This window comes from Lissotriton helveticus, chromosome 4_1 (assembly GCF_964261635.1).
Source record: "Lissotriton helveticus chromosome 4_1, aLisHel1.1, whole genome shotgun sequence".
Taxonomy (NCBI): Eukaryota; Metazoa; Chordata; class Amphibia; order Caudata; family Salamandridae; genus Lissotriton; species Lissotriton helveticus.
Window position 1 is genome coordinate 74510876 of NC_136063.1, and position 26719 is coordinate 74537594.

General features: G+C 53.1%; 1 protein-coding gene across 2 annotated transcripts in view; it reads right to left on the reverse strand.

Annotated features, from left to right (window-relative positions):
* FBXL6 (F-box and leucine rich repeat protein 6) overlaps window positions 1-26719 on the reverse strand; it is a 138610-nt gene that overhangs the window by 70310 nt on the left and 41581 nt on the right. For both annotated transcript variants that reach the window (XM_078686455.1, XM_078686454.1), the window contains exon 2: window positions 21394-22496. In XM_078686455.1, coding sequence (XP_078542581.1) covers window positions 21394-22436 — 1043 coding nt within the window. In that variant the 5' untranslated portion in view covers window positions 22437-22496. The remainder of the gene's footprint in view (window positions 1-21393; window positions 22497-26719) is intronic.

The window sequence follows — 26719 nt, forward strand, 5'->3', positions numbered from 1 at the left end:
TGCTTTTCCAGAAGCGGTGCGGCCTTCATTAACATGAAAGCGCAACATGGAGAGTTTAAGCTGTTGCATTGTAAATGCCAATAGCTTAAACTCACGTAAATGCAAGACCTTTTGCATTTCAAATGCTTGTTTTATCACATCACAAGTGTTCAGCATCTGTTATATCGGTTTACATACATGAACTGTTTTCACGGATAATATAAATTAAGACTACCACGTGGTCACAGTTTGACTGTGGGCCACTGGAAATCTACTTTGCATGTAATAGTAACAGGATGTCTGCCAATTGGTACCCTTCTCTTACATAGCACACGTCTATTGTGTGGTCTGCACTGCGTGTGTGCGACTCCTTGGTTACTATTGCTTACCAGTAAATATCAAATAAGTAACCTTACAGTCACTTCTTAGTCAATCCAAAATGGTCATAATGATACAATCTTGAACCAGGTTTATTGACGGTCGGCTAGATGGAGCTTCAATAGTGATTTGACCAGATCGCCTTTAGGGCCGGAGACCTCCATGCGAAGAAGAGTAAGTCGTTAAGGCAGAGAATATGCAGAAGACGCATAAGAATTTTCCACAGTTATTCAGGAAATAAATTCCATGGTCTGAAAGATACATCTGTGGTTTCAAGCTTGCCGCAGTCATCTGCAGAGATCTGAGTGTCATGAGTTTGAATGCTGGCAGGGTACTATCACCCATCCATCCTTTGGAGGTTAGTAACTTACGTCCCTTAAACTGACTAACAGTACAACCTGCATTACCAGCATTTAAAATTGCCAGAAATGTGGTATGGAGCTATCCATATAAAGATATGTTATTATTATCAATATAATTATAGTGTTTCCCAGAAGATGGAATAATCTGCTGTCTGTGTGTATGTGCATTTGTTCCGACTGAGGTCTATGTGTATCAGTATATGTTCCGATTGAAGTTACGTAGGTGGCATGTAGCATTGAACTATGCCAGCTGTGTGGAACGCTTACCCATCAGTACCTCCTGAACAACATCGAGAGCACCTTGAAAGTATTCTAGCGGCAACAAGGAGTTGGACTAGAGCCCTCTTTGCTGATGGAGTGAGGTTTGATTTGTACAAGCATCTCAGGTACCAATGAGAAGAGTGGTTGATGAGATTAGGAGACACGAAATGGAAGGCAGTGATGCCTTGAGGAGGAAAGCATCTATGGGTGTGGGGGGGGAGGGCAGAGGGAGAGACAAGCAATTTGTAACAAGCATTGGAAATGCAATAGGTCTCGGATTTATTTGAGTTAGAGCTAATGGCATTGTAAATGGCAATGTCTTTTAGCCATGTGTTATGGAGTGTGTGCATGTGGTGTGTAGTGGAATTATGTGGTTTGGATTGGAATTGTTCACCCTACACACTCACACACTGTTTACCCTGCACACTCACACACTGTTCACCCTGCACACTCACACACTGTTCACCCTGCACACACACACTGTTCACCCTGCAAACACACACTGTTCACCCTGCAAATACACACTGTTCACCCTGCAAACACACACTGTTCACCCTGCACACACACACTGTTCATCCTACACACACACACTGCTCACCCTACACACTCTCACACTGCTCACCCTGCACACTCACACACTGTCACCCTTCACACTCACACACTGCTCACCCTACACACTCACACACTGCTCACCCCCTACACACTCACACACTGCTCACACTCATACACTGCTCACCCTACACGCTCACACACTGCTCACCCTGCACGCTCACACAATGTTCACCCTGTATACTCACACACAGCTCACACTCATACACTGCTCACCCTACACGCTCACACACTGCTCACCCTGCACGCTCACACAATGTTCACCCTGCACGCTCACACACTGTTAACCCTGTATACTCACACACAGCTCACCCTGCACGCTCATACACTGCTCACACTACACACTCACACACACTCTGCCCTCAACAGCCCTCTGCCCTCAACTGCACTCTGCCCTCAACAGCACACAGCACTCTGCCCTCAACAGCACACAGCACTCTGCACTCAACAGCACACAGCACTCTGCACTCAACAGCACACAGCACACTGCCCTCAACAGCACACGGCACTCTGCCCTCAACAGCACACAGCACTCTGCCCTCAACAGCACTCTGCACTCTGCCCTCAACAGCACTCTGCACTCACACAATGTTCACCCTGCACGCTCACACACTGTTAACCCTGCATACTCACACACTGCTCACCCTGCACGCTCATACACTGTTAACCCTGCATACTCACACACTGCTCACCCTGCACGCTCATACACTGCTCACACGACACACTCACACACTGCTCACCCTACGTAATGCGAAAAGACCTAGCTCTGCCCTTTGGCCTGTGCTTTAATCGTACAGTAGGTTGTGAGTAGTTGCGCTTGATTGGTTGAGGCGTCCCCTCCTTGCTGCTTCCCTCACAGAGGGCCGGCTGCCTCAATGAAGCTCCCAAGACACGTGCTCAGCTGTTCTTTGTTTGAGCTCCTGTGTGTCAGTGCACCGTGTAAGCGCACAAGCATACCCTGCTCTCTCTGGAACAGTCACTCTGCACTCTGCCCTCAACACTCTGCCCTCAACAGCACTCTGCCCTCAACAGCACTCTGCCCTCAACAGCACACAGCACTCTGCCCTCAACAGCACACAGCACTCTGCACTCAACAGCACACAGCACTCTGCCCTCAACAGCACACAGCACTCTGCCCTCAACAGCACACAGCACTCTGCACTCAACAGCACACAGCACTCTGCCCTCAATAGCACACATCACTCTGCCCTCAACAGCACTCTGCCCTCAACAGCATGCACTCAACAGCACACAACACTCTGCCCTCAACAGCACACAGCACTCTGCACTCAACAGCACGCAGCACTCTGCCCTCAACAGCACTCTGCCCTCAACAGCACTCTGCACTCAACAGCACTCTGCACTCTGCCCTCAACAGCACTCTGCACTCACACAATGTTCACCCTGCACGCTCACACACTGTTAACCCTGCATACTCACACACTGCTCACCCTGCACGCTCATACACTGCTCACACTACACACTCACACACTGCTCACCCTACGTAATGCGAAAAGACCTAGCTCTGCCCTTTGGCCTGTGCTTTAATCGTACAGTAGGTTGTGAGTAGTTGCGCTTGATTGGTTGAGGCGTCCCCTCCTTGCTGCTTCCCTCACAGAGGGCCGGCTGCCTCAATGAAGCTCCCAAGACACGTGTTCAGCTGTTCTTTGTTTTAGCTCCTGTGTGTCAGTGCACCTTGTAAGCGAACAAGCATACCCTGCTCTCTCTGGAACAGTCACTCTGCACTCTGCCCTCAACACTCTGCCCTCAACAGCACCCTGCCCTCAACAGCACTCTGCCCTTAACAGCACACAGCACTCTGCCCTCAACAGCACACAGCACTCTGCACTCAACAGCACACATCAGTCTGCCCTCAACAGCACACAGCACTCTGCACTCAACAGCACACAGCACTCTGCACACAACAGAACACAGCACTCTGCCCTCAACAGCACACATCACTCTGCCCTCAACAGCACTCTGCACTCTGCCCTCAACAGCATGCACTCAACAGCACACAGCACTCTGCCCTCAACAGCACACAGCACTCTGCACTCAACAGCACGCAGCACTCTGCACTCAACAGCACTCTGCCCTCAACAGCACTCTGCCCTCAACAGCACTCTGCCCTCAACAGCACTCTGCCCTCAACAGCACTCTGCCCTCAACAGCACTCTGCCCTCAACAGCACTCTGCACTCAACAGCACTCTGCACTCAACAGCACTCTGCACTCACACAATGTTCACCCTGCACGCTCACACACTGTTAACCCTGCATACTCACACACTGCTCACCCTGCACGCTCATACACTGCTCACACGACACACTCACACACTGCTCACCGTACGTAATGCGAAAAGACCTAGCTCTGCCCTTTGGCCTGTGTTTAATCGCACAATAGGTTGTGAGTAGTTGCGCTTGATTGGTTAAGGCGTCCCCTCCTTCCTGCTCCCCTCACAGAGGGCAGGCTGCCTCAATGAAGCTCCCAAGACACGCGTTCAGCTGTTCTTTGTTTTAGCTCCTGTGTGTCAGTGCACCGTGTAAGCGCACAAGCATACCCTGCTCTCTCTGGAACAGTCACTCTGCACTCTGCCATCAACACTCTGCCCTCAACAGCACTCTGCCCTCAACAGCACTCTGCTCTCAAAAGCACACAGCACTCTGCACTCAACAGCACACAGCACTCTGCACTCAACAGCACACAGCACTCTGCACTCAACAGCACACAGCACTCTGGCCTCAACAGCACACAGCACTCTGCCCTCAACAGCATCTGCACTCTGCCCTCAACAGCATGCACTCAACAGCACACAGCACTCTGCCCTCAACAGCACACAGCACTCTGCACTCAACAGCACACAGCACTCTGCCCTCAACAGCACACAGCACTCTGCCCTCAACAGCACACAGCACTCTGCACTCAACAGCACACAGCACTCTGCACTCAACAGCACACAGCACTCTGCCCTCAATAGCACACATCACTCTGCCCTCAACAGCACTCTGCACTCTGCCCTCAACAGCATGCACTCAACAGCACACAACACTCTGCCCTCAACAGCACACAGCACTCTGCACTCAACAGCACGCAGCACTCTGCCCTCAACAGCACTCTGCCCTCAACAGCACTCTGCACTCTGCCCTCAACAGCACTCTGCACTCACACAATGTTCACCCTGCACGCTCACACACTGTTAACCCTGCATACTCACACACTGCTCACCCTGCACGCTCATACACTGCTCACACTACACACTCACACACTGCTCACCCTACGTAATGCGAAAAGACCTAGCTCTGCCCTTTGGCCTGTGCTTTAATCGTACAGTAGGTTGTGAGTAGTTGCGCTTGATTGGTTGAGGCGTCCCCTCCTTGCTGCTTCCCTCACAGAGGGCCGGCTGCCTCAATGAAGCTCCCAAGACACGTGTTCAGCTGTTCTTTGTTTTAGCTCCTGTGTGTCAGTGCACCGTGTAAGCGCACAAGCATACCCTGCTCTCTCTGGAACAGTCACTCTGCACTCTGCCCTCAACACTCTGCCCTCAACAGCACTCTGCCCTCAACAGCACTCTGCCCTCAACAGCACACAGCACTCTGCCCTCAACAGCACACAGCACTCTGCACTCAACAGCACACAGCAGTCTGCCCTCAACAGCACACAGCACTCTGCACTCAACAGCACACAGCACTCTGCACACAACAGAACACAGCACTCTGCCCTCAACAGCACACATCACTCTGCCCTCAACAGCACTCTGCACTCTGCCCTCAACAGCATGCACTCAACAGCACACAGCACTCTGCCCTCAACAGCACACAGCACTCTGCACTCAACAGCACGCAGCACTCTGCACTCAACAGCACTCTGCCCTCAACAGCACTCTGCCCTCAACAGCACTCTGCCCTCAACAGCACTCTGCCCTCAACAGCACTCTGCCCTCAACAGCACTCTGCACTCTGCCCTCAACAGCACTCTGCACTCACACAATGTTCACCCTGCACGCTCACACACTGTTAACCCTGCATACTCACACACTACTCACCCTGCACGCTCATACACTGCTCACACTACACACTCACACACTGCTCACCGTACGTAATGCGAAAAGACCTAGCTCTGCCCTTTGGCCTGTGTTTAATCGCACAATAGGTTGTGAGTAGTTGCGCTTGATTGGTTAAGGCGTCCCCTCCTTCCTGCTCCCCTCACAGAGGGCAGGCTGCCTCAATGAAGCTCCCAAGACACGCGTTCAGCTGTTCTTTGTTTTAGCTGCTGTGTGTCAGTGCACCGTGTAAGCGCACAAGCATACCCTGCTCTCTCTGGAACAGTCACTCTGCACTCTGCCATCAACACTCTGCCCTCAACAGCACTCTGCCCTCAACAGCACTCTGCTCTCAAAAGCACACAGCACTCTGCACTCAACAGCACACAGCACTCTGCACTCAACAGCACACAGCACTCTGCACTCAACAGCACACAGCACTCTGGCCTCAACAGCACACAGCACTCTGGCCTCAACAGCACACAGCACTCTGCCCTCAACAGCATCTGCACTCTGCCCTCAACAGCATGCACTCAACAGCACACAGCACTCTGCCCTCAACAGCACACAGCACTCTGCCCTCAACAGCACACAGCACTCTGCACTCAACAGCACGCAGCACTCTGCCCTCAACAGCACTCTGCCCTCAACAGCACTCTGCACTCTGCCCTCAACAGCACTCTGCACTCACACAATGTTCACCCTGCACGCTCACACACTGTTAACCCTGCATACTCACACACTGCTCACCCTGCACGCTCATACACTGCTCACACTACACACTCACACACTGCTCACCCTACGTAATGCGAAAAGACCTAGCTCTGCCCTTTGGCCTGTGCTTTAATCGTACAGTAGGTTGTGAGTAGTTGCGCTTGATTGGTTGAGGCGTCCCCTCCTTGCTGCTTCCCTCACAGAGGGCCGGCTGCCTCAATGAAGCTCCCAAGACACGTGTTCAGCTGTTCTTTGTTTTAGCTCCTGTGTGTCAGTGCACCGTGTAAGCGCACAAGCATACCCTGCTCTCTCTGGAACAGTCACTCTGCACTCTGCCCTCAACACTCTGCCCTCAACAGCACTCTGCCCTTAACAGCACACAGCACTCTGCCCTCAACAGCACACAGCACTCTGCACTCAACAGCACACAGCACTCTGCCCTCAACAGCACACAGCACTCTGCCCTCAACAGCACACAGCACTCTGCACTCAACAGCACACAGCAGTCTGCCCTCAACAGCACACAGCACTCTGCACACAACAGAACACAGCACTCTGCCCTCAACAGCACTCTGCACTCTGCCCTCAACAGCATGCACTCAACACCACACAGCACTCTGCCCTCAACAGCACACAGCACTCTGCACTCAACAGCACGCAGCACTCTGCACTCAACAGCACTCTGCCCTCAACAGCACTCTGCCCTCAACAGCACTCTGCCCTCAACAGCACTCTGCCCTCAACAGCACTCTGCCCTCAACAGCACTCTGCACTCTGCCCTCAACAGCACTCTGCACTCACACAATGTTCACCCTGCACGCTCACACACTGTTAACCCTGCATACTCACACACTACTCACCCTGCACGCTCATACACTGCTCACACTACACACTCACACACTGCTCACCGTACGTAATGCGAAAAGACCTAGCTCTGCCCTTTGGCCTGTGTTTAATCGCACAATAGGTTGTGAGTAGTTGCGCTTGATTGGTTGAGGCGTCCCCTCCTTCCTGCTCCCCTCACAGAGGGCAGGCTGCCTCAATGAAGCTCCCAAGACACGCGTTCAGCTGTTCTTTGTTTTAGCTCCTGTGTGTCAGTGCACCGTGTAAGCGCACAAGCATACCCTGCTCTCTCTGGAACAGTCACTCTGCACTCTGCCATCAACACTCTGCCCTCAACAGCACTCTGCCCTCAACAGCACTCTGCTCTCAAAAGCACACAGCACTCTGCACTCAACAGCACACAGCACTCTGCACTCAACAGCACACAGCACTCTGCACTCAACATCACACAGCACTCTGCACTCAACATCACACAGCACTCTGCACTCAACAGCACACAGCACTCTGGCCTCAACAGCACACAGCACTCTGCCCTCAACAGCATCTGCACTCTGCCCTCAACAGCATGCACTCAACAGCACACAGCACTCTGCCCTCAACAGCACACATCACTCTGCACTCAACAGCACACAGCACTCTGCCCTCAACAGCACACAGCACTCTGCCCTCAACAGCACTCGGCACTCTGCCCTCAACAGCACTCTGCACTCTGCCCTCAACAGCACTCTGCACTCTGCCCTCAACAGCACTCTGCACTCTGCCCTCAACAGCACTCTGCACTCTGCACTCAACAGCACTCTGCACTCAACAGCACTCTGCACTCAACAGCACACAGCACTCTGCACTCAACAGCACACAGCACTCTGGCCTCAACAGCACACAGCACTCTGCCCTCAACAGCATCTGCACTCTGCCCTCAACAGCATGCACTCAACAGCACACAGCACTCTGCCCTCAACAGCACACATCACTCTGCACTCAACAGCACACAGCACTCTGCCCTCAACAGCACACGGCACTCTGCCCTCAACAGCACTCGGCACTCTGCCCTCAACAGCACTCTGCACTCTGCCCTCAACAGCACTCTGCACTCTGCCCTCAACAGCACTCTGCACTCTGCCCTCAACAGCACTCTGCACTCTGCACTCAACAGCACTCTGCACTCAACAGCACTCTGCACTCAACAGCACACAGCACTCTGCACTCAACAGCACACAGCACTCAACAGCACACAGCACTCTGCACTCAACAGCACTCTGCACTCAATAGCACTCTGCACTCAACAACACTCTGCACTCAACAGCACACAGCACTCTGGCCTCAACAGCACACAGCACTCTGCCCTCAACAGCACACAGCTCACTGCACTCAACAGCACACAGCACTCTGCACTCAACAGCACACAGCACTCTGCCCTCAACAGCACACAGCACTCTGCCCTCAACAGCACTCTGCACTCTTCCCTCAACAGCACACAGCACTCTGCCCTCAACAGCACTCTGCCCTCAACAGCACTCTGCCCTCAACAGCACTCTGCCCTCAACAGCACTCTGCACTCTGCCCTCAACAGCACTCTGCACGCAACAGCACTCTGTACTCAACAGCACACAACAATCTGCACTCAACTGCACACAGCACTCTGCCCTCAACAGCACTCTGCACTCTGCCCTCAACAGCACTCTGCACTCAACAGCAGTCTGCACTCAACAGCACTCTACACTCAACAGCACACAGCACTCTGCACTCACCAGCACACAGCACTCAACAGCACACAGCACTCTGCACTCAACAGCACTCTGCACTCAACAGCACTATACACTCAACAGCACTCTGCACTCAACAGCACTCTGCACTCAACAGCATACAGCACGCAACAGCACTCTGCACTCAACAGCACACAACACTCTGCACTCAACAGCACTCTGCACTCAACAGCACTCAACACTCTGCACTCAACAGCACACAGCACTCAACAGCACTCTGCACTCAACAGCACACAGCACTCTGCACTCAACAGCACACAGCACTCTGCACTCAACAGCACACAGCACTCTGCACTCTACAGCACTCTGCCCTCAACAGCACTCTGCACTCAACAGCACTCTGCACTTAACAGCACTCTGCCCTCAACAGCACTCTGCCCTCAACAGCACTCTGCCCTCAACAGCACTCTGCCCTCTACAGCACTCTGCCCTCTACAGCACTCTGCACTCAACAGCACACAGCACTCAACAGCACTCTGCACTCAACAGCACACATCACTCAAAAGCACTCTGCACTCAACAGCACACAGCACTCAACAGCATACAGCACTCTGCCCTCAACAGCACTCTTCCCTCAACAGCACTCTGCCCTCAACAGCACTCTGCCCTCAACAGCACTCTGCCCTCAGCAGCACTCTGCCCTCAGCAGCACTCTGCACAATACAGCACTCTGCACTCTAGAGCGCTCTGTACTCTACAGCACTCTGCACTCAACAGCACTCTGCACTCAACAGCACTCTGTCCTCAACAGCACTCTGCACTGAACAGCTCACAGCACTCTGCACCCAACAGCACACAGCACTCTGCACTCAACAGCACACAGCACTCTGCACTCAACAGCATACAGCACTCTTCACTCAACAGCACACAGCACTCTGCACTCAACAGCACCTAATGCTTATAGAGTGGTCTGTATTCCGGTTTGTACGGAGGACACATGGGTTGTCGACAAAGGGAAAGAAGGAATGGAAAGCAACAAAAGTGCCCAAACGCCTTGGATGGCATCCCTATGAGGCAAAAAGGGGCCTCGGAGAGGCTCTGTGGCACTGGCATACGTATAGTGTACAGGGGCCACTTTTTACAGACGCCTCACCTTGAATCCAACTGGTACAGAGTTTGAGGAGGATAGCATAACCTCACAGCGATCACACAATGAGCCAATGGAGAGCCCAGGATTGAAACTGAACATGGGGCCAACACTGGGGTTTAAGATGCCAAGGAAAAAGGCACAGGTGGGATTAAATGCACAGAATGCTCGTACATTTATTGTTTAAGCGCTGAGGTATTTCACAGGTACGGAGTAAGTGTTAGGAGGCTCAGGCAGGAAGGGTAGGGTTCACTTCATCCAGTGGGTTCTCTACTGTGTAACCCAGACACCAGGCTAGAGGTAATTTGTTAAAGCTTTTGCAATAAATTATAAGAAACACACCTCTGAGAAGCACCAACATTTTTTTTTTCATTTGAAGCACTGATACCCAGTAAATACCCAATACAGGAGATAACAACAATATTGAAGTAAAGTAAAGGACTGGGATGCGGCCGTGCAGGAGGGACTAGCACAGAGTTCAGGTCTGGGAAGGTTATTGACGGAGGACGAGTGTCTGCTCACAATTTGGAAGGCGTGTGGGGCCCTTGGGTTTCTGTGGCTGAATACATGATTTTGTTTAGTTGTGTCTAAATATGTTTTCCTGTCCGTAGAGCCTCCCCCTGCACCCGAACAACGCACGCAGAATAAATTATTATCTTGAAATAATATCACTGTAAGTAATCTCTGTGACCCCCCCATTTCTCACATGTGGTCCTGTTTTAGATCTAAAATAACCTTTTTTTATGGATGTTACGTTAAAGCAAACATATTTCTCTGCAAATTGTCTGTAATCGACACTCACACACCACTCAGAAAATTAAATCAAAGGAAAACGCAATTGAAAACAATCTGTTTAAAGAATTTTTCTGGGGCATCAGGGCAAGGTCTCTGCAGAACAAAGCTGGGTGGAATCAGTGTGCGCAATATATAATTGTACTACTGTGACTGGTATGGTAGAATTGCTGCAGCTGATACAGTGGAATTCTTGATCCGGAGTTCGTCCGGCTTCTTGCCCCGTTCACCTTTTCAGCAGTGTTTAAAAAGCTCCATTTGTGCCCGTGCCGGGTGGCAGAGGGCATCTAAATACCACGCCTACTTGCCTCTGGCAGCTTTGCCGAGGGGGTTGTGTCTCCTCCCTGCTGCTTGTCGCTATCAGCTGCCATTTGTTGGAGGGCTGCCCACCCAGCTGTGCAGAACGGGATCTGACAAATTAGGCTTGGAAGGAGCCACTCATAGACGGCTGGGGGCTGCTTGCTGCTGGGCTCAGGCACACTGGGTGCGTCGGTGGGGCCGTGCAGGAGGGACTAGCACGGAGTTCAGGTCTGGGAGGGTTAGTGACGGAGGACGAGTGTCTGCTTACAGGTTTAAAGGCGCGTGGGGTTCTCTGCTTTCTGTGGCTGAATTGCAAGATTTTAAAACAACACAGTATGATAAAATGTAATCTTCAAAAAACCGATAAAATATAATCTCGAAAAACGGACATACATTAAGCAGCTGCTAATACAACAAGGAAGCTGCGCGCTGAGCGCTGCAGAATTGTGAACGCGCCCGGCCATCTGGATTCACTAACGGAGGCACCCTGACAGCTCCTAATTATAATTTATGTACTTCTTTGCGCGAGCACGAACGAAATATGCCCAAAATGGCGGAACAAAACTACATTTACCCTATCACTTCAAGCCTATTAAAACGAAAACACAAGGAAGACGAATCACTGACCAGATGACAGAAAACGCTAAGGAATGTGTGGAATTCCTCTCACCAAGGCCCTAGGAGATACTTCTTCTTTTTTTCTCCTTTAACATTAGTTCTCGAAACTCCTCCCAGTTTCACTGGGGAGGAGTCCGAGCCCTAAAAAGGACTGGGATAGGGTTGCCTACGTTGCTAAAGGGGGAAGAGAAAGAAAATGGGCAGTGGTAGGAGAGAGATGGGGCAGAGGTGGCACCAGAAGGAGGATACTGGTGAGGTACACATTTGAGGAGAAGCTGGAAGCACAGTCACCTACTGATAGGCATCATTGGGACTGTGTTGTGTGAGGAATGGTCCAGAAGTGACTTTAGATGCCCAGAAGGACACAGGCTGCAGTGAGGTGATGAGGTTGCTACAGCGCCAGCACCAAGGGTGCTCATTAAAGAAGCGAGGAGCAGCCGGCACCTTTCCAGAATTTGCAGAATACTAGCTCTCCCCACTTAAGTAGGCGGGCTCATCAGTGTCATACGGGAGTAGATTGTGGGTTTCATCCACGTTTGGTGGGGGTGGTGGAAGTGTGAAGGGAATAGTGGAAGTGAAAGGCTGATTGAAGTACATCATTGGAGGAAGAGCAGAAGATGACGTCATAGAAGAGGACAAGGCACTGTTGACTGTCCGCAAGAAAGAAAAATATCGATTCGAGTAAGCTGGTATGAGACGAGGGAATTAGTTTGTCGCTGCCAGAGACTAACGCAATGGACCTAGGGTCGGTTGTAGGATTGATACGGTGCCTGCTTCATGCATGCCAATACCCTTGCTGAGAAGAGAACTATCTGACAAAAGAAACAGCTTGCACTGTTTGCACAAAATGGTTAGTCTTTGGCAAAAGAAGTGGCACTTTAGGCCAGACATTGAAGAAGTCAGCCGGATTATATGGAAAAATGTGGTACGCTGTGAGGGTCTATAACAGAAAATGTTTGTGAATCAAGACAATGGCTGACTGTGAATCCTATGTCTTACTGTATATAGAAGGAGAACAGCAGGGCATATGTTTTTTCATTATGGATCGTGGCCAGGCCTCTCTTCCAGTCGTCTGGTCTATTAGTCCACTTACTGGAGAGACCGATGAGCCATGTCGGCTACACACTAGATGGGTTATGAATATTATGATTTATTTTTTAAAGGCAACTGTTAGACGGGGACCCTGAGGGTCGGCCGGATACCGAGGGAGAGATCCCCGAGGGGGACCGTCTCCGGCGATCGTACAGACAAGTACCCTCCCTCCCCACAAACAGGCACCACACCAAGTCGAGTTCAAGGCTTTATATAAGGTTCTTAAGGCAAGGATATCAGCGATACAGGATAACTTGGACCCGGGGGTCCTCTCACTTCTAGTCTCTGTAGGGAAAGGGGGTAGCGGGACAGTCTTGGTACCGGATCGGTACAGGTAGTGGTAAAAGGCGAGCTCACAATCCTCGAGCTGGAGGGTCTGTGCATCGGGCCGCGGCAGCGCCAGCAGGCCAAGGTGATAGTCTCATAAAGCAGAGGGCCGCGGCAGCGCCAGCAGGCCAAGTCGATGGTTTCACGAGGCAGAGGGCCGCGGCAGCGCCAGCAGGCCAAGACGATGGTTTCACGAGGCAGAGGGCCGCGGCAGCGCCAGCAGGCCAAGACGATGGTTTCACGAGGCAGAGGGCCGCGGCAGCGCCAGCAGGCCAAGACGATGGTTTCACGAGGCAGAGGGCCGCGGCAGCGCCAGCAGGCCAAGACGATGGTTTCACGAGGCAGAGGGCCGCGGCAGCGCCAGCAGGCCAAGACGATGGTTTCACGAGGCAGAGGGCCGCGGCAGCGCCAGCAGGCCAAGACGATGGTTTCACGAGGCAGAGGGCCGCGGCAGCGCCAGCAGGCCAAGACGATGGTTTCACGAGGCAGAGGGCCGCGGCAGCGCCAGCAGGCCAAGTCACGGATGAGTTCTTCTCGGGTCTCTCGACTCCAGGATACAACTGGCTTCCTGGTCTGGCCCTGCCCCAGTTATAGGTCTGGTCCCCTTTGATGTCCGGACCCTCGCGCCTGGGGGCCGGGAGGTCCGGGATGAGGGAGTCCAGACACCCAGCAGGGGGGTGGAGCCAGCGCCCAGGCGGCCGGGGGTGATCGACACCTGGCGGAGGAGAGCCGTTGACGATTCCTTCTCCCATTGACTCGCCAAGTGGTCACTCTGCCTCCTGGGGGGAGGTTGGTGCCTCGATGTCGGGGCCGGTCGGGCCCAGGGTGAGGGTCGAGTTGAGGCCACGCGGCCTCGTGCTGCAGTGCCCCAAGATGGCGGCTGGGCCGAGGCCGTGGTGTGGATGGTGACCCGGGCCAGCCCGAGGCCGTGGTGTGGATGGTGACCCGGGCCAGCTGGGTCCGGAGCTGGTGTCTTGTGGTGGAGGAATTTGCAGTGTACTTCGGGTGGTCGTCGGGGACTCTGGCTGGGGATGCAGGGGGAGCCAGGGTCCAGGTCCCATTGCGGGGAGGGGGGGCAGCCCGACCATGCGGCCTGTCCAACATGCGTCCCCCCCAGCTGAAGGCGGGGAGAGTCAGCCATCTTCCTGGGGACTCTCCTCGCTGAGGCGGAAAAAGCGTGACAGGCCGTCGGCGTTGGCGTGGTCCTGGCCTGGACGATGTTCCACCGTGAAGTCCATCCCCTGCAGGGAGATGGACCAGCGCAACAGCTTCGGGTTTTCCCCCCGCATTTGCATCAGCCATTGCAGGGGTCGGTGGTCTGTTTGCACCCGGAAGTGGGTGCCGAAGAGGTATGGCCGGAGCTTCTTGAGTGCCCAGACTACGGCGAAGGCCTCTCTCTCAATGGTGCTCCAGCGCTGTTCTCGGGGCAAGAGGCGTCTGCTGATGAAGACCACCGGATGGTCGACCCCTTCGGCGTTGAGTTGGGAGAGGACGGCCCCCACACCATGATCGGAGGCGTCCGTCTGCACAATGAATTCCCGGCTGTAGTCGGGAGCCTGGAGCACGGGGGCCGTGCACATGGCGGTCTTTAGCTTTTCGAAGGCCGATTGGCAGGCCGGGGTCCAGTTGACGGTTTTGGGGCTCTTTTTGGAGGTGAGCTCCGTGAGGGGCCCCACGATGCTGCCATAGTCCTTCACGAACCGCCGGTAGTATCCGGTGAGCCCCAGGAAGGCTCGGACCTCCGTTTGGATCGTAGGGGGTTGCCAGGCCTGGATGGCAGCGATCTTGAGTTGGAGAGGGGCCACCAGCCCGCTTCCCACTTGGTGTCCCAGGTAGGTCACGGACCCTTGGCCAACTTGGCACTTGCTGGCCTTGATGGTGAGCCCGGCTTGCTGGAGGGCGTGTAGAACCTCCCGCAGGTGGCGGAGGTGGTCGGTCCACTGGTGGCTGTACACAGCAATGTCGTCCAGGTAGGCGGCGCTGAAGTCTTCCAGGCCCGCCAGTACCTGGTTTACCAGCCGTTGGAACGTTGCCGGGGCGTTTTTCATGCCGAAGGGCATGACTTTAAAGTGGTAGTGCCCGTCTGGGGTAGAGAAGGCGGATCGTTCTTGGGCCCTAGGGGTGAGGCCGATCTGCCAGTAACCCGCTGTTAGGTCGAAGATGCTCAGGTAGCGGGCGGCCCCCATCCGGTCAATTAGCTCGTCTGCCCGGGGGATGGGATGAGCGTCGGTCCGGGTAACTGCATTCAGCCCTCGATAGTCCACGCAGAACCGGAGCTCAGGGGCAACGCCCGGGGCAGCTGCCTTGGGAACCAGGACGACCGGGCTCGCCCAGGGACTGTCTGAGGGTTCGATCACTCCTAGGGTCAGCATCTTGGACACCTCGGTCTGGATGCAGGCTCGTACCCGGTCTGGTACGCGGTATGCTCGGTGTCGAATAGGAGGGCTGTCCCCGGTGTCCACATCGTGGAGGCACCAGGGGGTGACTCTGGGGGTGAGGGAGAACAGGGAGGCGAACTGCCTCAGGAGCGTTTGGCAGTCTTGGCGTTGCTCCGGGGACAGGGCCTCGGAGAGCTGGACCCCTTCCACTGAGCCATCCTGCTCGAGGGCCCTCAGTAAGTCCGGAAGGGGTTCGGAGTCTTCTTCTGTCCCAGTATCGGTAGCCATCAGGAGGCTGAGTTCGGATCGCACAAAATGGGGTTTGAGCCTGTTGGCATGGAGGACCCGTAGGGGGTTCCGGGCAGTCTCCATGTCGATTAAATAGGTGACGGGCCCCTTGCGTTCGATTACCTTGAAGGGCCCGGACCATCTGTCTTGGAGGGCACAGGGCTCAACCGGGGACATCACCCAGACCTGTTGTCCAGGTTCGAACTCAATGGAGGACGTGTGCTGATCGTACCACCTCTTCATGTCCTCCTGACTGGCCTCGAGGTTGGCTTTGGCGGTGTCTCGGAACCGCCGGGTCTGGTTGCGGAGAGCCAGGAGATACCGGTAGATGTCCGGGGGAGTTTTCTGGGGAGGCTGCTCCCAACCTTCCTTGACTAGGCTGAGGGGGCCCCGGACGGGGTGCCCGTACAGTAGTTCAAAGGGGCTGAAGCCGAGGGACTTCTGCGGGACCTCCCGATAGGCAAACAGGAGGCATGGAAGCAGTACGTCCCACTGGCGTCGAAGGGGTTCTTCTAGACCCATAATCATCCCCTTGAGGGTGCGGTTGAATCTCTCGACCAGTCCGTTTCCTTGCGGGTGATAGGGGGTCGTGAATTTGTAGGTGACCCCGCATTGCTGCCAGAGGGACTTCATATATCTGGAGATAAAGTTCGTGCCCCTGTCACTGACGACCTCCCGGGGGAACCCCACCCGGGAGAAGATCCCCATCAGGGCCCGGCCCACCACGGGGGCCGTCACAGTCCGAAGAGGGATGGCCTCGGGATAGCGGGTGGCGTGGTCTACAAGGACCAGGATGAACCGGTGTCCTTGGGCTGTTCGAGGGTCGAGGGGCCCCACAATGTCTATTCCCACTCGTTCAAACGGGGTGGTGACGACAGGAAAGGGTTGTAATGGTGCTTTGATTTTTCGGCCACTTTTTCCGCTGGCCTGGCAGGTGGGGCAGGCCTTGCAGTGGTTGGTGACATCCTTCCGCATGTGGGGCCAGAAAAAATGGGTCACCAGGCGGTCGTAGGTTTTATCCTGCCCCAGGTGTCCGGCAAGGGGGACATCGTGGGCTAAGTTCAGGAGGAAGTCTCGGAAGCGAAGGGGCACCACCAGCACCCGACTGGCCCCTAGTTCTGCAATTTTCTGCTCGCTGTAGAGCAGGTCTTGGTCCCAGTAGATCCAGTGGGCCCCCGAGGTATCCCCGGTGCTCTGGGCCAGGGCTTGCTGCCGGAGTCCTTCGAGAGAGGGACATGTTTTCTGTTCGGCCCGGAATTGTTCCTGCGTGGGGCCTCCCTCCTGCCGCCATTGTGCCAGGTCAGGGACGTCCCGAAGCTGGTCGGGTCCTTCTTCGGTTTGGGTCAAGGGAATGGCTTCTGGGGCGGCCTCCTCTGGGATGAGCGCGGGAGGAGGTTCTGGCCACTCGGGCTCTTCTGGGCTGGGGACCGCGCGGGCGGTCATGGACCGGGTCGTGACGCAGACCCATTCGGGGAGGCCAAGCATCCCCAGGTGCTCCCTCCGTTCGACAGCTGCCCAGGGAGAGCTTTCAAGGTCGTTTCCTAGGAGGCAGTCCACGGGGGCATCATCGCGGACAGTTACTTTTAACATCCCTGTTACTCCTCCCCACTCGAAGGGGACGCAGGCCATGTGGCATAGGCTTTCGGAGTTGTCGGCTGATCGAACAGGGCAAAGAATGTTCGGCAAGATTTGGTCTGGAGTGACGAGGTGGCGTCGGACCGCCGTTACACTGGCCCCGGTGTCGCGGAGGGCTTCCGCCCGGCGACCATTGATGTTAACCCATTGACCGTACTTCTGTGTGTTGGCGGGAAGGGGGGCCCGCGGAATCATGTCTCTCTCCCCTAAGCAGACCAGTGCCATGGCGGCGGGTGCCCATTCCGAGGGATCGGTCTCGTACTCCTCTTGGTCTTCCGGGATTATTTCTTCCCCTAGGGCCGCCGCTGCAACTTGGCGGGGAGTCGTGTTCGGATTCTTTGGGCAGTTGGGATCACTGGCGTAGTGGCCGGGTCGCTGGCACCTGTGGCACGTAATGTTGGCCCGGAAACCGGCCCGGACGGCAGGGCTTCCCCGGCCAACCGGGGTCGAGGGGTTTCTGGGGGGTGACGAGGGGCCGGGGTCTCTCCCCCGACCCTGACTTCCTCCTCCCCCTCGGGGCGATACGATCTGGATACTTCGCTGGGTGCGCTCCGGCCAACTCGGGTGCTTTCCCACCGGTCGGCTTCGGCGGCGAGTTGTCGAGGGTCGGTTAGCTTGCTGTCCAGGAGGTGTTGCCGGAGCTCCACGAAGCAGTTGTTCGACAGGTGTTCCCATACGATAAGGTCAAAGAGTTGTTCGTAGGTGGTTACTTTGTTGCCCTTGATCCACCCCTCGAAGGCTCGGCTAAAAAAGTTCACGTACTCCACCCAAGTTGTACCCGGAATCCGTTTGCAGTCGCGGAACCGTTGGCGGTACATCTCAGGTGTGAGCCCGTATCGAGTGAGGAGGGCGGCCTTCATGTGGTCGTAGGAGGTCATTAGCTGGTCCGGGAGTTGCAGCAGGGCGTCCCGCCCTTCGTTGACAAACCTCCCCCATAATCCGGCTCCCCAATCGCTTCGGGGAATCCGGTGGGAGGTCATTGCCACCTCATAGGCTTTAAACCACTGCTGGATATCATCGTTCTTGTGGTATTCCCGGATGACATCTTTGGGGATGTGAACCTTGGGCTCGGTCGAGGCAGACGGGGTCGGTCGTTCGGGGAGCCCGAGGTCTTTATTCTGTTTCTGAATCTCCAGTGCTTTGAGATTGCGCTCATGTTCGTACTCTAGTCTCTTTTCCTCTAGCTCCCTCTGTCTTTGCTTGTCTTCCCGCTCTTCCCTGAGCCGTAAGTGTTCCAGGGTTATTTTTTGTTCTGCCAGCTTGAGTTCCCCATCCAAGCGAAGTCGGGCAAGTTCTAGTTCGTGGAGTCTGGTTTTTTCTCTTTCTCGGATCTCTTCCAGGGAGAGATCCGCTCTTTCTTTAGTTGGTGCGGGGCTCGTTTCGGTTGTTTGTGTTCGGGGTACGGCCGTACCTGTTTCTGCCCAAGCTTCTAGGGCTCGTTTGAAGTCTTCCTTTGTGCTAAGACCTGTGGTTGGAAGTCCAAGTTCTATGCAATATTGCTTCAGTTCCCGGTGGTTGTAGTCTTCCAATTTTTCCATCTGAAATTTTTCCGTTGTTCCGCTCTCTATTGACATGGTTGTTGTGTGTGGTGGGGCGAGTGACTTTCTGTACGATTATGCGTAGGTTCGGATCCCGTCGCTGGCCACCAATGTTAGACGGGGACCCTGAGGGTCGGCCGGATACCGAGGGAGAGATCCCCGAGGGGGACCGTCTCCGGCGATCGTACAGACAAGTACCCTCCCTCCCCACAAACAGGCACCACACCAAGTCGAGTTCAAGGCTTTATATAAGGTTCTTAAGGCAAGGATATCAGCGATACAGGATAACTTGGACCCGGGGGTCCTCTCACTTCTAGTCTCTGTAGGGAAAGGGGGTAGCGGGACAGTCTTGGTACCGGATCGGTACAGGTAGTGGTAAAAGGCGAGCTCACAATCCTCGAGCTGGAGGGTCTGTGGATCGGGCCGCGGCAGCGCCAGCAGGCCAAGGTGATAGTCTCATAAAGCAGAGGGCCGCGGCAGCGCCAGCAGGCCAAGTCGATGGTTTCACGAGGCAGAGGGCCGCGGCAGCGCCAGCAGGCCAAGACGATGGTTTCACGAGGCAGAGGGCCGCGGCAGCGCCAGCAGGCCAAGACGATGGTTTCACGAGGCAGAGGGCCGCGGCAGCGCCAGCAGGCCAAGACGATGGTTTCACGAGGCAGAGGGCCGCGGCAGCGCCAGCAGGCCAAGACGATGGTTTCACGAGGCAGAGGGCCGCGGCAGCGCCAGCAGGCCAAGACGATGGTTTCACGAGGCAGAGGGCCGTGGCAGCGCCAGCAGGCCAAGACGATGGTTTCACGAGGCAGAGGGCCGCGGCAGCGCCAGCAGGCCAAGTCACGGATGAGTTCTTCTCGGGTCTCTCGACTCCAGGATACAACTGGCTTCCTGGTCTGGCCCTGCCCCAGTTATAGGTCTGGTCCCCTTTGATGTCCGGACCCTCGCGCCTGGGGGCCGGGAGGTCCGGGATGAGGGAGTCCAGACACCCAGCAGGGGGGTGGAGCCAGCGCCCAGGCGGCCGGGGGTGATCGACACCTGGCGGAGGAGAGCCGTTGACGATTCCTTCTCCCATTGACTCGCCAAGTGGTCACTCTGCCTCCTGGGGGGAGGTTGGTGCCTCGATGTCGGGGCCGGTCGGGCCCAGGGTGAGGGTCGAGTTGAGGCCACGCGGCCTCGTGCTGCAGTGCCCCAAGATGGCGGCTGGGCCGAGGCCGTGGTGTGGATGGTGACCCGGGCCAGCCCGAGGCCGTGGTGTGGATGGTGACCCGGGCCAGCTGGGTCCGGAGCTGGTGTCTTGTGGTGGAGGAATTTGCAGTGTACTTCGGGTGGTCGTCGGGGACTCTGGCTGGGGATGCAGGGGGAGCCAGGGTCCAGGTCCCATTGCGGGGAGGGGGGGCAGCCCGACCATGCGGCCTGTCCAACAGCAACGAAGCTAGCGGGCATGAGAAGATCTTATACTGTAACAGTAAACTTTAAAGAGCTAACATACTAAACAGTATGAGCAACCGAGAAACCTGAATAAGCCAATTCTGCCTTGGATTTTTTGTGTGTGGCTCTGTGCACACAACTCACAGGTTGCGTTGGGAAATATCTAGATATATTTATTTAGGTGGGTGGGCACATTAATTGATGTAATGGGTTTATTAGAACACCTCCGCAATGAGATGGTTGTACAGTTGGCGATGCATGTTTCTCCACAATCCATTAGCTATAATGGCTACATCATGATTAAACAAATGTGAGTACAAAGCCATCCAGATGTTAATATCTACAGAAATCCACCCCAGATCATGCACACTTCTTCCTACCCCAAATGGTCTGTGAATATTTGCAATTTTAACTTGGTTATGGGCACACAGATCTAAGCTCTCCGGCTCCTACACTGATTAGCAAGTGAGGTTTGTTTACCAATCCTCTAGTGTAATCAGCTGGGTACAACTCAGGCACCACACACCTACTACCCTCATCAAGTGACGGGTTATTCCATTTTGAAGTCTATCTACGGAATTCCAATCAAGACCTCAGCAGTCAATTGTATTCCTTTATTTTCAGCATTGAACAAATAGACAGGTCAGTTAAGTCTTTTTTTTAAAGAATCTAAAACATCCCTGCGCTGGCATACTAAAGTGGGATTTAAGGAATTCCAGTCCGTTTACAGTAGGTGGGCGTGGGAAGAGGGTGGTAACTCCAAGTGTACACACCTCCTCAGCGAGGCCAGCTGATGGAGCGGGACTCGTCCTTGACAGTAAGTGTATAGCACTAAAGACCATTCCAGATCACCTAAAGATCTAAACAAACTTCAGGGCCTGTTTCGTATAGGAACATACAGTTGCAGACTCTCACCTCTGGCTACCTGCGGCACTCTTACGGTTACTTACAAATACAAACAACGCTTACCTGCAGAGGGTGGGCACAGCCCCATTCGACCCAACCAAGAAGTGGAAGATGCGCACTAAGATCTCCACAGGAAGCTGCTCTCCCCAGCGGCCATCGCGGGGGCGTCTCAGGAGGGGGTGCATATGCTCATCATCCTGGTGCACGCTGCGCGTTTGTGTTTCTGTGACACTGGTTCCTGGCTCAACTGTCAGTTTCCTTCTTTTGCGGGGAGGTGTTTTCCCCTTCCCGCCTTGCTTTGGCTTCTTTTTGAGAGTTTTCTTTTTCCTCTTGGACGCTTTCTTGGTTGGGCGGAAATCCAAGATGCGCTCCTCATTATTGGAGATGATAAGCAACATGTCATTGTCCGTCTCCTGGACAAAATATTTTGGGGCTCGCTGCCGGGGGGTCTTACGAGCCTTCTTTTTCTTTTTTGAACCATGAGAACTTTCAGCAGACTTAGGTTTTGCCTGGTTCTTGCTTGTGCTACCTGCACCTGCTTTTCTCTTCCTGGGAGGACATGTTCCGTTGCTGGATGAAGGTTCTAAAGTCGGTCCATCATGCGACACTGGGTCAGAGGTGTTGTGATCTAAGGCTTCCACTGTTGCTAACTTTGCAGTTACTGAGGTCCCAAATAACTGGGAATCTTCCATTGTTGCTAAGGCCGGTGCTTTTAAGGTCTCAGGGGTCTGAACGTCTTCAACAGCCACCAACTGTGCAGCTCTTATAGTTTCATGGTCACAAGCTTCTTCCACGGCTGCAGAGTGTCCTGCTTCTGGGGCTCGAGCCTCTTCCACTGCAAAGGAATGCCTACGGCCCTGATCTTCCATTGCTGCTGGCTGCCAAGCTATGGGGGCCTGAGCTTCTTCCCTTGCAAAGGAATGCCCACGGCCCTCACCAGCTGTCGTGGCTAGAGCTTTGTTCACACATACGGACTCTCCCGCTCTCTGAAGTTGGGCTTTTTTCACCAATGCCAACTCTCCACCTGTGTGTGCACCACAGACATCCTCCTTTGTTGACCTCCTTTCTTCATCTGTTAGGGTCCCAGATTCTTGGGCATCTTCCATTTAAATAACAAAGGCCACAGGTCGTCGCCTGCACTGGATCGGATAACCAGCTTCAGTGTTCTACAGGATAAAGACAAGAACGTGAATCAGTTGTCTCTTTAAGTGCTGCTGCACACAGTTACAACACAAGTGCTAAACATCGTCATCATTACAATGGAGTCACAAGCTGTGTACGTGCGGCAGTCTCGTACTTTTTGGATTCTTCTATTCACTTTATGGCTATCCCCATCGGAAAGCGTGCAAGTAAGAATAACTTCAGTGACAAATGTAGCTCAGTGGCTCAGATAACCCTCTCTGCCAGCATTCTGTTGTCTCTCTGTGTTGCCTTCTCCCTGTGTAGCTAGACAAACCTGTCCTAGTCAGTGGGTGTGAGTGGAAAGGAGGAGAACAGAGTGCTTGCGTGGATAAGCATGTGCCCCCTATCGATGGCAGAGTCAGCGCGACCATGGAGATCAAGCCTGTGAATATTGCCATGTGCTCTTGTGATTTATTTTCCAAATGTTGCCCTATGGCCTTATGAGAAAACAGTTAGGGCACAGCCTTGGGACACGGAGCCAGACAGAGCAGGCGCAAAGGGATAGCCTTTATGCCAGCTATCTTTTCTAGCATGAAACCTATTGTTGATGCGTGATGTTGTGTTTTGGAAAGGGTAATTACCCAATGGGCATCTGTTCTCATGAAGCTCAGCAAAGCCTTGTTTTTGGATATCTATTGAGACAGTGGCTGATCTAAAATGCATTCCGAAGATCTGAGTATGGTACAGGATGGAGTCAAAACAGATTGTAAGCACTGGCCAATTCAAAGAAGATAAGTTAGGATTGGATTGGTACCATGAAAAGCAATGCAGGAAGGCGCAGCACAACTGGTAACAGAATGTAAGGCTTAGCAGGATAAACAGTGTGTGGATTTGAACAAATTAATCAAATTGAAATGGAGTTTACTGTGGTGGCCGCTGGGTACCTTGTGGCTTGTGCTGTGGTGGCGATACAGCATACTTTGACCTGGGTTTAAGGACAATATCTTTGCTGTTCTGCACACCAGATGGAGCCACAATGGTTAACAACAGATGCAAACCAGGCCTCACTTACCTCAGGTGGCACCAAAAAAGGAAACAGCACAGGAGACAGAATCAGATGAAGAGGCCGAGTCCAACTTTTTTGGATGCAGCTAAGGATTTGATTCTGTGGAATGGCTATTTCTTTTGACTGTGATTGAGTGAATGGGAAATGCTATGATTAAATGGATCACACTCCTCTATACTAAGCCCAAGGTCAAAGGCTTGCTGTCTTTCCTGATACCAATCAGTATCGGTATTTATTATACAGGTCTGCCTATTATCGCCCATACTTTTTGCCTGATGGTGGAACCCCTTGCTGGTATTTTAAGAGACTATCACCATCAGAGGGGTATCATGTTTGGTTCCCATAAAATAGATCTTTCAATTTATGCTGACGACATTCTCTTAATAGGTAAAAAGCCTACGCGAAATTCTGACCACATTATTGAGTATATAAATGTGTTTCACAGGAAGTCTAGCTTGCACATAATTGGTCAAAGTTGGTAATGCTTCCTTTGGCAAGATGTACATCAGATCCTGGCCTACAAGTATCCCTGAAATGGCAATTGAACCAGTGAGACACCTGGTTATTCAATAGCACTGGGATATGACCCCCCCCCCCCCGAATTACAGAAAACTATGAGCTGAGTGTAACCTTCCTCATTAAGCTGATTGAACAATAGATCAAACTCTTACTCTCTGTTGGTGTAGAATCACATTAATTAAAATGGTACTACAGAAGTTATTATATTTCAAAACACCCAGACTTTACTAACTATTTTTTTGGGGAGTTTTATATAGCGCAAACTTGACCCGAAGGTATCGGGTATCAGAGCGATTTACATAGCACCAGTTGCGTTACATTAAGACACATTCATTTTATTTTATTAGGCACGGGGAGATTAAGTGATTTGCCCAGAATCACAGGATGTTCAGAGTCATTGCCGAGATTCAAACCCGGTTCCACAGATTAGAGGTCGACCGCCCTAGCCGTTAGGCCAACTCTTGTCTTTGACCAGTTAAGATCACTAACGGCTTGACATGGGCAGGCCGCCAGCCAAGAATACAAAGTATTGCCTTACAAAAGGAGTGGCTCTGTGGCCCCCAATTTTGAGGTGTATAACCTTGGTTCAGGCCCAGTTTAAGGGCATCCTACCACGAGGAAGTCCCTACATTGAGGCTTAAAGGGGGGATGGGCACCCCAATGCCGCAGTGAAATGTTATACTGAAAAAATCCTGCCACCTTACTGCTGAGATTCCTACGTTGGATTATGTAGTTTTTGGTGTGGTCCAATTTGGTGAAATTGATTGGCAGGGAGGTAGTATGTTTGTCGAACCTGCCCATGGCCTATAAACCCAGGATGCTGATTACAGATGAGGAATTAGACAACTATGTGCCAAAGAACTTAACATCATGACTGATCTATTTGATAATAAGAAAAAAAATGCAAGACCGGAAATAATAGAGGGAAAACCCAGCTATAATAAACAGTGCTGAGGAATTTAATATTGGAGCTGGAGAATCAGATGAGAGCTATTGTAAAGGAAGAACTTGCTCTCTTATTCAAGCATACAGACGTAGGGCAACAGACTGGGTCAAGCAGCAAGGGCAACCCCACTGGCATACCCTCCATTGTCCGAGGGATGAGGCAAGATTGTAGCTCTCAGACCGATAGAATAGCTCAATCTCCACTGGTAAAAAGGGGCCTTAGTTGGCATTTACCTCTGCTGCCCAATTAAACGACGGAGGGGCAAAGGCTCCAACTGCCATGCTGATTGCTAACCCCTCCATGCGCCCTGAAACATCTGGCATTTATCCTCCCCAGGATCCTAGGGCACCCCCCTGCCTCGCTCCTCTAAGCGAGGACTCATTTAGAAGAGGGCCTATCCATCCAGAGCAGAAAGGCGCCAGCCAAGGCCGTGGACACAGGACCAGCAATATTGAGGACACCAACTATTAATTAACCCCCTGCCTCATTATCCTACGTCATTATTCTAACCAGGGCCCCTGAGATAAACTGAGGGCAGAAAGAATCGCAGCTAGAGCTCAGGAATAAGAGTCTTTTTTGGCTAGCCAGGCATAAGCAGTTTTCCTATGATAAGGCAGGGGACATTTTAATGGTCCGAAGAGTGGGATGGGTGGGCAAAAATCCAAGAACAACCCAAGGAGATATTTAGTCATCAATTTTAGCAATCCCCTGACTGTACGGAACATTGCAGGTCAGGTGGCTAGCATTCATGCACCACATACCGAGGTCTGTGCCCATACTCTGGACTTTGTCTACCCAGGTAATCACATCACGCACTGGACATCAGCACCCAGGGCCCCAACAAATAGATTTCAGCCATTTAAAAATGTAGGCCAACCCCTTAGACCTCTTTTAACTTTCCATTAGCAAACAGATTTGGGTCCCTTGAGGAGGTGGATTAACTTGGGTTGCAAGGGGGCCTCAACCCCAATTTAGGGAAGGGGACCCCAAGAGGGCAGTGGGGGTAAAGTCTAGTAGGCCTCTGACACAGCACACCCCTCCAGTAGTAAAGATCACAAATCAGGGGCTCAGATACCCCCACCTCCGGGGGGAGTCCTTGATCATCATGGGTTAGGTCCAGTCATGTTTAATAAACCAGCCCAGACTCACACGGATAATGTAATCGCCAGGCCAGCCCCCGCAAGAGAGGAAGACAAAGTTATCTCTATGGCACGGCCACTTGTCATTCGTAGCTCCAACAATAACAGTCAAGACGCATATGGCAACAACACCTCCGCTGGCCATAAGATAAGGATTTTATCCTAGAACATTGCTGGAATTAAAAACAAGCTTCACTGCCCGGATTGGGGTCAGTTTGTAGGCTCCCACGATATCTGTATGTTCCAGGAGACTTGGGCAAGAGAAGATATAGAGAGGGGAAGCTTTGCTACATTAACGTACAGGCCACCACAAGGGAAAGAGGCAGACCCTCGGGGGGCTTATGCATCTGGGTCGCCACCCACTTGGATTGCATGGCAGTCCAATTGAGTGCCGCATCTAATGACTTGTGTATTTTACTCACTTTTCCCTCCAGTCTAAAACGTGCCCTTATCAACATCTTCTCCCACCCTGTAAACATCACCCAGGAATCCCCGACCATAGAAATACTCAATGCCTTTATTGATACAGTCCACCCAAATGCTAGATTGATTCTTGGGGGAGGGGGCTTCAATTGCCAATTTGAGCCCCTGGCTGCC